Source organism: Drosophila eugracilis, unplaced genomic scaffold, assembly GCF_018153835.1.
Source record: "Drosophila eugracilis isolate 14026-0451.02 unplaced genomic scaffold, ASM1815383v1 contig_1985, whole genome shotgun sequence".
NCBI lineage: Eukaryota > Metazoa > Arthropoda > Insecta > Diptera > Drosophilidae > Drosophila > Drosophila eugracilis.
Genome location: NW_024572849.1, coordinates 154,920 through 171,281, shown reverse-complemented (window position 1 = coordinate 171,281; position 16,362 = coordinate 154,920). Strand labels below are relative to the sequence as shown.

The following is a 16,362-nucleotide window of genomic DNA, read 5'->3' as shown; positions in this document are numbered from 1 at the left end:
GGTTTATTACTCATACGCTCTGTTGGAAATGTAGCATACTTCTGCGCTGATGGATTTCTTGGGAAAAGTACTTTTGATATAATTGCAACAAAACTAACTTGAATGTTGATATTTGGAGAATTAAAAAACGAACTTAACGAGATATTACATTCTATATTTGGACCATTTTAGGCTTTGCTATGGAAATAACACTGATTTTATAATTCGAAAAAAACAGATATCGAATATAGAAAAAATACTATTACTTCTTTCCGCACTGGGATTTGAGCCGCTGTACCTTGGAGTTTGAATCCCCTACCCCCTGAGCTAATCAAGATGACATAAGTTTTGAAAACTAACCGATGTAGCTCATGTCATTTGGAAAATGTAACGCTAAGGACGAGAACCTAAGTTGGCTGTTGCCGACATACTTTAACTAATGGAAGTAGCTGTAACTTATATTAAAAATTTTGAATCTGTCACAACGCCGCCGACGGTGGCGTTGGGGGCTAAATTGACTCCCAAAAAATGTTAAGGCGCCGTCGGTCCGGGTTCGAGTCCCGGTGAATATCTAAGAGCATGGAAACACGAGAACTATAAATAGCGTCAATAGACATGTCTGCAGCCTGCACAAGGAAAAATACATCATTGACATGCATATTAATTGGTCAGGCACGGCACAGCAACCCAGGTTCCCGACTTCTGTGGAGATTCTATTTCAAATTTAATGAGTGAAGTTTAAATCAAAATTTAAAGTGATTAAATAAAATACAAAATTGAATGTGTAGATTTTTTTTTAACTTGTTTTAAGAAAAGAACGAAGGATTTATATTTTGTTCAATAATTTGCCTTCAATTTGGATCATTAATAGCTTAGCTAGGGAAAAAATTGGATACTTTTAGGGGAAAAATAAGGAGAGTCAAAGTTTTCAAAACAAAATCCACAGCTGAAAGGACGCTGGTTCTGTTTATCAACGAACTTTATTTTATTGTTATATTTGATTTTAGAATTACGATTATATTAGTTAGTTTATTTATATTTGGATTAAGTGTTACTTTAAGGTTCTGTATGTTAGATAAGCCCTATAAACCTCATAAGAACATCAAACTAGGGATCATTAACTCATGGCCATAATAAATCTACTAAATTAGATTAACTACAGCAAAGGTTTGAAGAGAAGTTAGCCTACTTTTAAGCTCTATTTTAATATATATACAATATATAAAAGAAAAGGTCCTAGTTAATGGCCAAAATATTGAAGAGAAATAAGCCTTTACATTGCCCTAAGCTTTAAAAATTGTTAGACATTTTTAGAATTTTTGTAAAGTAAAATATATATTTTATTGTAATTTTTGGATTTCGTTTAATCCCAATGGCGTTTTGAATATAAACAGCAAATTTTACTATTAACAGCAATTTTTAAAAATTTTAAACATTTAAAAATAAACAACAAATTTAAAAGGTAACAGAAATTTTTGAATTTTAAAGAAAGTCATCTGAAAGTGAAGTTAACGGCCAGTTAATAAAATTCCCCTTTTAACGGCTATGCCAGCTAACTCCAGGTTAACCAAAATTTTGTGCACTCGGAGGAACTTGATTTGCGATGCCTATTGTATAATGTATTTATCTGTATATATATATATATATATATAACCCATATGTATATAGAAGCAAGATAAACCTAACATTTGCTGGTAACAATACACATATTACGCATACGCCTTGTTGTCGGTTCGACTATCATAATTTATAACGAAACTTGTGCAAAATTTGCACAACTTCTGCCCAAGTGCACAAATCAATGGGAATTGTTGGGGGAGTGGTGAGAGATAGATGGTTCCACATTGCGTATACTTAATGTTACCATATTTAAATTGCATAAACTGCATTATTAATGCAACTTGGCAGCAAATTTGCATGTGGCAGGCATTCAGCACAACAAGAAAAAGACATTTAATACAATTTAATTGATTTCCATTGCCTTTTCATGCCTCAATTCATTTTCGGAGAATTAAGAACTGTCATTAATTTGTCATCGAATTACGTTTTTTTGGGGGTAAGGCCAATTACTAAGCCAAATATTAGCAGATTGTCATAATATTTGCCTTCTTTTTGTGATCCTGTAATTGGTTTTTGCAACATTTTAACACCATTTTGATTAGTTTTCAATTAGTTTAAGGACTAGGCTTTAATCTCTGGCCAGAGCCTCGATTCGTGCGAAATTGACTGATAAATAAATGGAATTTATTGTGCCACCTTCTCAGCTTCCAATTTGCAGTTTACAATTGCAATGGCAGTGGCAAAGAGCCAGGGATTAAACCAGATTAAGTCCACTCGAATTTCAATGTTGTTTAGTTTAGCCTTGCCATTTATCTGTACTTTTAGTCGAATATAAATTGTATTTATATCAGAACAGTAGCCAAAAAGTAGGCTAACTTCTCTCTAAATCACCGCTGTAGTTTACCTGTTTTAGCAGATTTATTATGGCCATGAGTTAATGATCTCCAATTTGATGTTCTTATGAGGTTTATAGGTCTTATCTAACATACAGTACCTTAAAGTAACTCTTAATTAAAATATAAATAAACTAACTACAATAATCGTAATTCTAAAATCAATTATAATAATAAAATAAAGTTCGTTGATAAACACAACCAGCGTCCTTTCAGCTGTGGGTTTTGTTTTGAAAACTTTGACTTTCCTTATTTTTCCCCTAAAAGTATCCAATTTTTTCCATAGCTAAGCTATTAATGGTCCAAACTGAAGGCAAATTATTGAACAAAATAAACATCCTTGATAACCTTATCTTTAAACACGTTAAAAAAAAAAACTACAAATTTCTTTATTCACTCTTTAAATTGTAAGTCAAATTTATTGTTTTCTATAAAGTTTCTAATATTTCACAGATATTTTCTACTACCTTCTAAAGACATTGTCTATTGACATCATTTATAGTACCGGCCATTTTCTCGTGTTTCCATGCTCTTAGATATTCACCGGGACTCGAACCCAGACCGACGGCGCCTTAACATTTTGGGGGCAACTTTGCCCCCAGCGCTACCGTCGGCGGCGATGAGACAGTTTTCAAATGTTAAATATAAACTACACCCAGTTCGATTAGTCAAAGTATGTCGGCAACAGCCTACTTAGGTTCTCGTCCTTAGCATCACACATTCCAAATGACAGGATGTACATCGGTTAGTTTTGAAAACTTACGTCAGCTTGAATAGCTCAGGGGGTAGAGCATTGAAACTCCCAAGTACAGCGGCTCAAATCCCAGTGCAGAAAGAAGCAATTTTCTTTTTTTATCTTTTTATATACCCGATTCCTGTTTTTTCCAATTAAAATTCTTATGAAGAAAAATGTAAAATTAATTTAAATTTTAAAGTTTTCCAAAAAATCAGTAAAATTTTAAATATTAACATTTGAAAAATTCAAAAATCAACCGAAAAAAGCTAACTGAATGTTAACTTTTGAATGTTAACGACTAGTTAACAATAAAATTAGGTAACTCAATGTTAGCCGAAATTTTGTGCACTCCGCGGCACTTGTAATTCCCAACTGGTTCTAGCATAAATGTTGTGACTAGGGCGCTGTTGGCCGGTGAAAATTAGTTAAGTCATCTTTGTGTGTGTGTGTGTGTGTGTTCTAGTACAGTGCTTCCAAGTGTCTCTGAGTGGTCCGGTGGTACCACCTATCATATTGGTGGTACCTGGACATGGCCTCCATGGAAGATGCAGTGCATCATGGATCTTTGTGGTGGACTTTCGATGACGTGTGATGCTGGATATACATGATCGTCCATGGACTTAGGGAAGTCGGAAATCAAGGTAAGTGACAAACGTTTTAATATTTTTACTGCATAAGCCGAGGGGCATAGCTGGCCCATAAGAATAAGTTAAGTTCATTTAAGTTAAGTGAAGCTTGCCAAGCTGGGATCACTCCGAGTCCCAGACTTTAAGCCATAGCAAAAAACTGGCTTAAAGTTTGTTTAACTTTTAGAAAGCTGCCAACAGCTTGACCTAAGCCAAGTTTATGAAGCTTTTTTTATATGGAAAATAGAGCAAGTCTCTCATAAAGATAGTAGTAAAATGTTTTTTAAAACAGAAATAATATTTTTTAGGTATAAAATATAGAATAAAAAAAGTTTAGGGCTTAAAAAATGAGTGTAAGAATGGATAAAGTTGGCCCAAATGGAGTTTATAAACAATTTTGGAGACTTAAACAAAGAGAAACAAAAGCAGCTAAAAATATACGAGGTGTGTTCAAAAAGTAAGGTGACTCTTCAAATTTCGCGAATTTCAAATTTTTCGAGTATAACTTCTAAAAGGTATAATCGAAAAATTTGAAATTCGCGAAATTTGAAGAGTCACCTTACTTTTTGAACACACCTCGTATTTAAAATATGTTATTAAAATTAAACATTTCTGATTTTATTGTATTATCAAATCAGAGATTAAGTCATGAACTTTCTTAAAGTAAACCCCCCGAGAAAGTAGTTCAAGTAGCTTGCAGTTTGAGTTCAAGAAGAAAGTACTAAAAAGCTATTAAATCAAGTTAATTTAATTTTTAAATTAGTTTATAAATGTAAAAATATTATTGTTTGTTTTCATTAACTAAGAAATGTAACTTCCCTACAACCCACAGAGTAAAAAGTGCAAGGAAGCCAGCGTTATGCAATCGGAATAGATAACCAATGCAGTTCCTCATTTCTCATTATCGGATGAATATACTCGTATATACACCAAGGCATTAGTCCAGCGGATCTAAGTAATCCGATGCGGTTTGTTAGAGTTAATGCCAATGCCATAATCTACGATGATCTCCCTTTCTGGCCAAATTAATTGCATTTTTTACAATTTCATTTACGATTTAAGCCGATCACGATGATCATTGCAATTAGGTAGACACATTAAAGGCCAACAATAGTTGCAGTTAACGGTGCGTATAGGGATAATAAATAATTCCAACAATTGAATAATGCATTTTGGCCGGCTCCAATAATTTGTTAACAAAATGCACTACAAATCAAGGCGGCCTGTGTCTGTGTTTGCTTGGCTAATTGCCACAGGCCTCTGATTTTAGCGTTTTTTTTTTTTTTTTTTTTTTTGTTTGTTTGCCACATTTTTTTTTCTTTCGGTTTTTGGTTTTTAGTTTGGGTCGCGGAAGACGGCCATAAATCTGAGCCACAATGCTTAACTCGCCCGGCTTGATTCCAGGCGGTTAAAGCCCAACTTTAAGGCCGATTCCAATCCAAATCCCCAGTGCTCTCAAGTGCAACGCATAAATATTTATGCTGCATAGCAATGACCGTCCAAAATTTTGCAGTCATCTGAACGAAAATGAAAGTTGCCTGCACTTCTCAGGCCCCCCCAGGTCCCTGAAAACGATACACGATCAGCTTCTCCTGCCAGCAGCTGCTCTACTTCAATCCTCTAAGCCTTCGCTACCGCCCCATAGAGGGGGACACTTGCAGAAAAAATCTATGCTAAATGTGTCTTTGCTAATTCTGAAGATTAAATTTATTTTTTTCTGGATTTCTTACTTCTTTTGGCCTACTTTATAGATTCTTAAATATTAAGTAAATAATTTTTAGTAATTTTTATATTTAACTTTAAGAAAATCTTAATTTTTCCTCAGTGCAATGTCAAGCTGAAACTCGCCTGTTTAGCCTAACTTTTGGCCTGGTTGTCGGAAGACGGCCAGCATGCAGCAGCAAAATATATTTGCGATCACAGCGGAACCGCAAGCTGAGCCGCTCTGCTGGCGAAATTCATTACCTCCTCCCCTCCCCTGCATTTACTTAATTTATTTTCGGTCTCCAGCTCTGTATTTTGCATAGAGTTCAATGGGGGGCAATTGCACCTGATAAATGCCCCCCGCAAAGAGATCGCAGGGTTCAGCAAGTTGTTCAACTCTTTGACTCGCCTAATGAATGGAGCGAATGTGAATGGATTTATTTCGAGTAGGTTGTGGTTTTTCCGGTGATCGTCAGGGGCGGGCAAATCAAATTTAAACCATATTAGAGGTTAATGGAGGAGATGTTTGGTAAAGTAAAGTAGAGTTTGGTAAATTTATTAAAAGTTTTTAATGTAAAAAAAGAAAATTGTATAGAAAATATATACAACTTTGTTTTAAAACCATTTGCCTTAAGAAGTATAGGTTTTTTCAAAGGAAAAACCAATCTTCCCCTCTTAAGTAGGCAAGAATTCTAAGGCAAACCAAGAACCTTAAAATCCTCTTAAAAAACCAATAATATTCCCTCTTTCTGATATTTAAAAGTAGTAAAATCTCAAAAAACAATTACGAAACCAATACCATTTCCAACCAACTCGAACTGTTGACAAAGCTCTTGAAAGACTTAACTATTAAGCACTTTTACCCTTCGATTGCAGATGGCCAAATGGAATGGGAGTACTACCAGTACTCCAAAGTAAACAAACCGGAAATCTCATATCTCAAAAATCCAAAATCAAATCCAAATCCAAATCCAAGAAATTCAATCTTTATGGCCTTGTTGCTATTGGCGGCCAGTTAGTTAAACGCTCAACTTTTGGATTTGGGAATCATGAATAATAAAACGGTAAGTCGATTGCCAGACTTGTAAATCGCTGGCGATGATCGCTGCGAGCAGTTTTTAGCTTAACCAAAGAAAGCCTCCAAACCGGCCGTAGTACACTACTCTCTCTCTCTCTCTTTCTATACGATATACCTGTCTTTTTCTTTTGAAATCCCGAAAAGCTTTTTGGCAGCGCGTTAACAAACGTTGAATGGAGCACGTAGCTCAATGACAAAAAACCGAAGACAGCCGAAGAGTTGAAGAAATGGAAACGAAATCGAAAGTGCAGCCATCTCATGGTCAGACGACACTGGGAGGAAAAATCTAGGAAAATTAATTTTCAAGTAAGTAATATTTTAACTTTAAGGAAATTAAGTTAAACAAGTTGTAAGTTTAATAAGTTAAGCAACAAAAAGTAAAATATATCCTTTTTAAGCCTTCTAAAAACCAATTTTTGTGTAAAAAATCATAAATCTACAATTTTAAGCAGCTTAAAAGTCTTAAAATTCTTCCTTTTCCTTTGATTCAAATTATAATTATTAAATCTGAACTTTTCTTTCACTGTAAACAATTTTGTAAGCAGCTTTACGGATATTTCTCCCTCTTACATTTCACTCTCTCTCTGTCTCTCTCGAAGCTCGGACTTTTGTTTGTGTTTCGATTTGGACTTTACCAATATTTTGTTGGTAGTTTGGTTATCATTTGTTGGTGGTAAGAAACCAAGCGAGGGAAAAGCTTTCGAAGGCCATACGTAAAGCTGCTTCTTCAACATCTTGGCCGTCTTCGTTGAATGTGGCCAAAAGCAAACCAACAAGCGAATTGCTCATTGAACAAGACGAGCTCGTGGCGTGCGTTTCGCAGTGAGCGGCGTAGAAAAAAAAAGTATATATATTTCTTATATATAAATATATATACCATTATCGGCAGTGAAACGAAATCGTAGTGGACAATTATCACTTGAAGAAATTACAGTGCAAAAAATCGTACTTTGTCCCTTTATTTTTTTACGTTTTTCTTTTTTTTTTTTTTTTGCATTTTCTGTTGCCGTTTTTTAAGATGAAAGACGGCAACAGCAGTCATGGTAATCGTGAGTGAGACAAAGGAAAGTGGCAGGCAGTCGCGTTCAGTTTGAAGCCGCCACACCATACCACAGAAAATATAATAAAAATAAAAAAACAAAATAATAATAATAAATAATCTGCAACAATAATAACAACAACAACAACTGTAATACAGCAACTACTGGAACCAGAGCGGCGGCGGCTATAAAAATAACCAAAAAAAAAAAAAAACCAGAGGCAAGTTTGGCTAAAAACAAATGTAAATAAATAAATATTTAAGGAAATGTGTTAGAAAATTAGCTGTTTTTTTCAAAGTTTTTATAGCTTAAAGTAAACTTTGGCATAAAAAAGGTGTTAAGTTAGATCTTGGGATGGCTTTTTTGTTTTTATTTTGTAAGAAAAAGTTTAAAACATATACAAAATTATTTGCCTTTAATTAGTTATTAAATAATATTTACAAGAATTCACTTAGTTTGGCCTTTCGGCCGCAGGACCTTAGCTTACAGTGGCTGTAAAACCCCTTAAGGGTTGGAAACTCCACTTAATGTGTTAAAATCAAAAATGAAATATTGCCATTTAGCATTCCTTTTATTCATTTATACCAAAAGATCTAACTTTTTTTAACAAAATTTTCATGTAACCATTATCTTGATATATCTTTTTCTATATATTTCCTTAACCACACATATTTTCTTCTATCTTAATAACTTGAGATAACCTTATCCCTATATTTCCCTTAACTACTTATTAACTCTTATTACTTAAACTAACACCACAAACTAACCATCATAATAACTACCAAATAAATAACAGATCAGCTTATACAACCCGCATAAATACTTGAGTTAATAAACCCACAAAATAGCCATTAAGTCGTACATTAACACCTATTTGCATTCATACCAACATACCATCGTACTCATGTACAACGCCACTGCAATCCCAGTAATTTTCACTTTTATGTAACAACAAACTCCGATTTCTGACCCTTAAGGTGGCAAGCAGATGTCTGAAGGCTAATACCCATAGGCTAGATATTCTTATGTAAGACTCCTCTTTCCCAGCCACGCCTTGGATTTGAGTTAGTTTAGTTTGTTTATTTTAGCCTTTGGTCTATTCACACTTTCTACTGCGAATTCAGTGGCATTACTCCATAGATCCAGCAATCCATCCATATATCCAACTCCTCCTCACACCTCTGTGCGAATTATTATCAATTTGTGCACGTCGCCGCCATAAAGAGGCAATCATGGAGAGCGCGTGTATCGCCAGTGGCACTGCATATGCATACGACGCGGGCAATTAAAAGCGCCAAGCAGGCCAGCAAGAAAGTGCTGCTATATAGCTGATATATAACCATATGAAATGGTTAAGTTTGGGTAGAGAGAGCGAGAGAGGGATATAGGGCAGGTGTAACGAACAAGGGGTTACCCTAGGATAGGGTTTTAGATAGTATTTTTAGTGGGAAAATTGAAAAAGTTTAAAGGTTCTTGTTAGGCAAAGGGATTTTAGGTTGGTATTTTGTACATATTTCTCGACCAACTTTAGGCTTTAAAATTAAGCAATTAGCTCTTAAATTTACTTTAAAATATTATAAATATAATTGCCAGAATTTGAGTTATTGTTTAAACTGAAACTTATGTGATTTTTAGGTTTATTTATAGAAATTTTCTAATAATTAGAGTTAAATTAAGAACTTTTTAAGCTGGAAAACTTCAAGAACATATTAAAACTTTTATTTATTCAAGGTTTACGTACTGCAACTTAATCTAAAAAGTGGCTAAAATATAACTAAATATATAGTTAATAACAATAATTAAAGTCTTTTGACCTGCCAAAGAGAAAAAAACTGCAAAATAAGTCAAAGAAATCTAAGAAAACTCCATAAAATGTCTGTAAAACTGTCTTTTTATTATTTTAAAAATGCAAATTAATCATTAAATAAATTAACTATCATTTCCATTTCTCACTTATCATTGAACACCCTTTAATCAAGTCTTAAAACTCTTCCACCCTTTCAAGAAGTTAAGCCCACTAATTACTAAAAAATTTTCATTTGTCACCTGGCAACTGCAGTGCGGAAGAAATGCGCCATAAAAATTTTCTATTATATTTGTTTTGTTTTAATTATTTTATTTATGGTTTTAATGCTAGTTATTGTTGTTGGTGTTTTCCTTGTAAGTTACTTAGCCAAGTTGAGCTTCTTTAATGTGTCACGGTAGCATGACTCAGCCAATTGTCGAGAAAGCGTTCAACTGAAGCCGAAGAGTAGCTGAAATTACTTGCCACTTTCGGACTGGATTTACGAGCAATGCGATGTGAACCACAAAGGGCAGTAACAGGGGCAGGGCCAGGGGCAGGGACAGGGCATAGTAACAAACAAACAAGCTAATAGAAATCCGTGAAAATGTCATCAATTATGGGGCATAAAGTCTGCTCATAATTAAAAGCTGTCAAATCATAATTGGCAGGCAGTTTGAGATACAAAAAAGAGGCCTAAAAAAAATGAAAAACTGAGCCAGAAACTCCGGCCAGTGGCTTAACAATGTGTGAATTGCATAATAACGACACGATGCCAGCGAGCCAACGAAATAAATGGATGAATCGACATCAAAGTGATGTAAAAAAAAAAATGCCCGAGAAAACCTGGCCCAGTATTGCGTCAAAAAATACTGATATATATATATATATATCTTGGAGGGTTTTCCTTTGTCACTACGCCCAAGGGCGTTGCATAAATTAGCGGCCAGTGTTGCGTCTGCCTTTAACGGGGATTTGAGTGAATGAATTTTTTCAGATTTCGTAGTTAATTTCTGCCTCTGCCGTTGATGATGTTTGTTTGTTTTTTTTTTTTTACTCATTTCTTATTTTTAGTTAGTTACATGGCAACCGTCGAGACGTTCAAATCGCTGAAGCGAAATTGCTAAGCAAAAATCGTTATAAACGTAGAGAGATATACCCCTAGCTATATCAATTTAGTTAACAGCATTTTCGCTAGACTAAAAATAGGCAACTATTTTCGGTGCGTCGGTTAATTAATCAAGAGCATACTCTTTTTTTTTGCCAGTGTGTTGTGACAGAGGTAAGCGAAAAATAAAAAAAGGGAAAACACTAAAATAAATATTACATACAAATGTGATTACATGAAATACGAGTACCGTATGTAGGAAGCTCGATGTGTCGCTTTGGCTTTCACTGCTCGATCGCTTTAAATCGAGAGCGCGCGCGCGGGGGGTAAACTGGAAAAACCACAGAAAAAAAAACACAGAAAAAACCAAAACAACAACAAGTACAGGAGCTGGACAGCAATTAAACTCGGTTGCCGCCAATGGACAAACAAAATAACGAAATTGCATTTTACACGGCCCGAGACATTGAGACATTCGAGCCTCTCGAGAGAGGATTTTTTTTTACTATTTGCTTTTTCCGCCTGTCAAACGGCATTGAACTTGAAAAACTAGCCAGTGAGAGAAAGAAAAATACAAAAAATAGATATATATATATATCTATCTACTATATAGCATGGGGCTGGAAGACAAAGTAATTTGTTTAAATAAGAAAATACAGAAATGACATGCTAATGAGATGCAGCTGACATCATTTGAATTTTTGTTAATTCAATTTCTATGCGATTTGATAACGTTTTTTTTTTTTTGCGTTTTTTTTTTTATTATTTTCTTTCGTTGCTTGCGAAAAGTGTAAACAAGTTCGTTGCCTAAGTCTTTTGTTTGGCAGCGCGTGTGACAGCGCCATCTGTTGGCCAACGATTGCCAAACTGGAGGCTTTTCGTTAATACGAATTTTTGGAATTTACGAGCATGTGTATAGCGGCTTCCGCTAGACAATAATGCTGTTGCATGTTGCTTTGCTGATTTTCGAGCTAGTTTTTTTTTTTCATCTTCATTTGGTTTTTTTTTTTTCTCCGCCAAGTCATGCAACAATGGCAAGCATGTTAACAAGAAATCTTAAAATCCAAAAAAAAAAAAAAAGAGGCTACAACAATGCTCATCAGTTAACCATCATCCATAAATGGATGAGTGATATGGCCGCTCCCACGCTATGATTGTCGTTATCTGGCAATGTTTGAGAGCTGAATGGATTGCTACATCAATGGCTTGGACTGGGAATGGGCTGGGAATCATAGAAATTGATATAATGGCAAGCCATAAATGAAATCATTATGGACTTTAAAGGCTAGATAAAAATGGATTTTGGGATTTTGCATTTGATTTGAGATTTGATCAAGTTTAGAGGTTTTTTTTTGGGATATAAGTTATTAATATTGGTTTCGTTTTAGTTTCTGTTCGTATTTCGTGTGTAATATGAAGAAACTTTACAAGTTTATTATCAATTACTTATCTTTGTTTTATCAGAAAATAGGAAAGGGATATAGCATACAGTAAAACCTAACAAAAACTGCTTATCTATGCTCTCAAGTTAGTAACTCCTTAGCCTTAACTCACTATTTAACATAAAAACTTAAACTTTGAATGATCTCTTAACCCTAAAAACATGAAAAATGTAAAAAAATTAAACAAAAACTCAAGAATTAACACCCCTGAAACCTATATTAAAGAAATCACTCCTTAGCTTATCCCTTAAATCTACTTAAGTTAAAGTTTCTTACTTCTATTTCTTAACGAAATATTCAACTAATAACTCATTTTCCATATCTTCTTACAGTTCTGTTCGTATTTCTGTCAAAATATGGGCCAAGAGATATCGCAACAGCAAAATCAGCAACACCAACAACACCACCAGCAGCACCAGCACCACCAACAACAACATCAACAACAACCAATCCCCCACCACAAACGACAACCCCAACGTAAAAGCTTCAGCGGCATCAGCAACAACACCAATCAGCCCATCTACACTCCAGCAAGTCACCTATCCAGCTCTAGCTCCTCAACAACAACCACCAACAACGATTATAACAATAATAATACCAATAATCTGAACAATCAGAACTATAGATTACGTCACAAGTACAATTTGAGTAAACAGACCTACGAAAGGAGTAAGATAACAGCAAGCCAATCGGATACAGATTCACATTACGCCAAGTTAAACCTACAAAGGAGTAGTTCCCAGAGTTCAGATAGTGGGATCTATAACTCCTCCTGCCACTGCAGTTCTATATCTTCGATATCGGCTGTCAGCAGCAGTGCCAGCAGTAGTCGCAGTAGCAGCAGCTCCAGTCGTGGTTGTCCCAGCTCTCTGGTCTCCAGCAAATCGAATCGTTCGTTGGACAAACAAAAACACTATTTAAGTCATCATCTTTATATCAAATCCTATCTGGATATCTTGGAGGAGGACGAGCGGGCTCGGGCGCATTTCAAATCCGCTCGTCCAGGTGGCATACGCAACTATACACCCAAGATCTTGGCCAGCGGCGAGTCGAGTATCTCGGGCAGTTCTAATACCAATACCAGTTCATCTAACACAGCTGCTCTATCGTCATCTGCTCCAGCTCATTGTTACGGTCCGGGCAAGAGGACAACAACATCAACTGGAGGTGGAAGTGGCAGTGGTACAGGCAAACATTGTCAGGAGGATCCGTGGATTTGACAATTACTGAAACATGGCGTTTGGCACAATGACGTCTTTGCTTGGCATGATACCGCTGCTGGCGATAGGCATGAATTTCTATCGTTATCAAAGCGTCGATCCCGAGAACAAGGTCCAGGAGCCAACCGTCGTAAGTTTAAGAGCAGAGAGCTTAGTTAAAGGAGTTAAATATTAATCACTGAGACTAACTAACTAGTACTAGTGCCAAACAAATTTTTTAGCTTACTAAAGCTTTTCTATCTAAATTTCCACAAACTTTATCCCCATTTTCGTATAACCATAATTATTCACGTTAACCTTTACGCCATCTACATTTCAGTAGCACTCACTAAGGCTTAACGATGGATTAACATCTAAACTGCATCATTAACATTATGTTAATAAACCATTCCTTTAACATTTACAAAGCTAATGATAACTCTAACTCAGCTAATTATAACCCAAGATTATGATTATGATTACAAATATTTGTAAATCTCCTAATAACTATCTTAGTTTTGTAGGTTTTTCAAACTCTTTTGCAATAAAAGTAACTGATAACTTCCCCTTATCTTTCAGATACGTCGTCAGTATGATTTCGTGGTCATTGGCGGTGGTTCAGCTGGAGCTGTGGTGGCCAATCGCCTAAGTGAGATACGCAATTGGACGGTTCTGCTCTTGGAGGCTGGCGGCGATGAAACGGAGATCTCGGATGTGCCAGCCTTGGCGGGATATCTGCAGCTAACCGAGTTGGATTGGAAATACCAGACAACGCCCTCGTCCACCCGTCAGTATTGCCAGGCAATGAAGGGAGATCGCTGCTTCTGGCCAAGAGGCAAAGTTCTGGGCGGTAGTTCTGTGCTAAATGCCATGGTCTATGTACGTGGTTCTAAGAATGACTACAACCATTGGGCTTCCCTGGGCAATCCAGGATGGGATTATGACAGCATGCTGAAGTATTTCCTCAAATCAGAAGATGTACGAAATCCATACTTGGCCAAGACACCATATCATGAAACGGGTGGATATCTTACAGTCCAGGAAGCTCCATGGCGTACCCCTCTATCGATAGCTTTTCTTCAAGCGGGCATGGAGATGGGCTATGAAAATCGGGATATTAATGGTGCCCAACAGACTGGCTTTATGTTAACACAGAGCACCATACGTAGGGGTGCCAGGTGCTCCACGGGCAAGGCTTTCATTCGTCCCGTGAGGCAGCGTCAAAACTTCGATGTCTTGCTGCATGCAGAGGCCACAAAGATTCTATTTGACAAGCAGAAGAGAGCTATTGGCGTGGAGTACATGAGAGGTGGCCGGAAGAACCTGGTCTTTGTCAGGAGAGAAGTGATAGCCAGTGCTGGAGCTTTGAATACCCCAAAGTTACTGATGCTTTCCGGTGTTGGACCAGCTGAACATCTGCAGGAACATAACATACCCGTTATATCAGATCTTCCAGTGGGTAACAATATGCAAGATCATGTGGGTCTGGGTGGTCTCACCTTCGTAGTGGATGCCCCACTCACCGTCACTCGCAATCGCTTCCAAACCATTCCAGTTTCCATGGAATATATACTAAGAGAACGTGGTCCCATGACATTTTCTGGAGTGGAAGGTGTCGCCTTTCTAAACACCAAATACCAAGATCCCTCAGTGGACTGGCCAGATGTACAATTCCATTTCTGTCCCAGTTCCATAAGCTCCGATGGCGGCGAGCAAATCCGAAAGATACTCAATCTACGAGATGGTTTCTATAATACAGTATATAAACCCTTGCAGCACAGTGAAACATGGTCGATATTGCCACTACTGCTAAGACCCAAAAGTACTGGCTGGGTGCGGCTAAACTCGAGGAATCCCCAACAGCAGCCCAAGATTATACCAAACTATTTTGCCCATCAGGAGGATATCGATGTACTGGTCGAGGGTATTAAATTGGCTATCAATGTATCGAATACCCAGGCATTTCAACGTTTTGGCTCTAGATTACATAACATCCCCCTGCCAGGCTGTAGACATCTGCCATTCCAGTCCAACGAATACTGGGCCTGTTGCATCAAAGAGTTCACCTTTACGATCTATCATCCAGCTGGCACCTGTCGCATGGGTCCCAGTTGGGATGTTACGGCCGTCGTTGATCCCCGGCTGCGTGTCTATGGGGTATCTGGTGTTAGGGTAGTGGATGCCAGCATTATGCCAACGATTGTCAATGGAAATCCTAATGCTCCGGTGATCGCCATTGGCGAGAAGGCCTCCGATTTGATCAAAGAAGATTGGGGCGCCAGACGGGCCGGGGGAGGGGGCTAGCACTTAGCATCTTAGCTTAAATTCTCGATCACTAATTTATGTTTCAACTAGTCAAATGTGGATTAACTGATGTAATATAATCGCTATATATACTTTTTTTTGTTTCATCATCGATTTCCTCGTTTCGTTTCGCCGCTAAAACTTATGCTTAGTTATTCTGTTAAGTTAAGTTTACGAATTCCCACATACAGTTTTTTTTTTGATTATTTTATCAAGCATTTTATTAAATATTTATATATTTATGAACAATTTTAAGGGGTGTTTTGTTGTGTTTTATTTTGGTTGTGTTAAGAAAGTGTTTTAAAGTGGAAATTGTAATTTTTTGGTGAGAAGTTGGTAAAAGTTTTTGTGGGTTGTTTTGATTTCTATGGCATTCTTATTATTATTTTCAAAAATCGTATTCATAAGTAATATTTTTTGGTTCAACGTTGCGGCTACTTGATTTTTTGTCTACATTTCATGTAAAATACTGAAGTAGTTCTGTTAGTTCTTAAACATTTTCTTTACGGTCTATTATATTGCTCTTTTATGCATTTTTGTAACCTAAATCTCCAACTTTCATTTAATTTTTTTCATTTTTTAATTCCCTTACTTAAATACGTTTTACATACATAAGCACAGCATTTTACATTAAGGCTTCTCCAGTTTACATTTCATGTTAAGTACTTTTTGGCTGGTCAAATATTTTCAACCCACATTTTAGTCAGTTTTCAAACCAAAAGTTAGAAAAGGAAATTCATTAAAATATAAGGAAAAAGAAGCAAAACAATATATTTTAGTTTATAAATATAAAGAGAGTTAGCAAAGGTCTTAATATAGACCTAAAATCTTACTACATTTACCTCAAAGTAAGCTTATCATATACCTAAACCACTGTTAAGCCTTAGCTAATACCGCAACCGCAGAGAAA

The 16,362-nt window shown here is 36.3% G+C and overlaps 2 protein-coding genes across 7 annotated transcripts in view; one reads left to right on the top strand and one right to left on the bottom strand.

Annotated features, from left to right (window-relative positions):
- Positions 1–16,362, bottom strand: part of LOC108104338 (flotillin-2) — a 105,644-nt gene that overhangs the window by 49,994 nt on the left and 39,288 nt on the right. The window lies entirely within an intron of this gene.
- Positions 6,820–15,657, top strand: LOC108104340 (glucose dehydrogenase [FAD, quinone]). Of its 3 annotated transcripts, XM_017210334.2 has the most exons (4): positions 6,820–6,882; positions 12,282–13,159; positions 13,263–13,299; positions 13,728–15,657. In XM_017210334.2, the coding sequence occupies exons 1-4, from the start codon at positions 6,835–6,837 to the stop codon at positions 15,450–15,452; spliced, it is 2,688 nt and encodes an 895-aa protein (XP_017065823.1). In that variant the 5' UTR covers positions 6,820–6,834; the 3' UTR covers positions 15,453–15,657. The 3 variants fall into 3 exon arrangements, with proteins under 3 accessions (XP_017065823.1, XP_041673795.1, XP_017065822.1); XM_041817861.1 differs by lacking the exons at positions 6,820–6,882; positions 13,728–15,657 and adding an exon at positions 7,184–7,836 and having other exon boundaries at positions 12,282–13,712; XM_017210333.1 differs by lacking the exons at positions 6,820–6,882; positions 13,728–15,657 and adding an exon at positions 7,843–7,858 and having other exon boundaries at positions 12,282–13,712.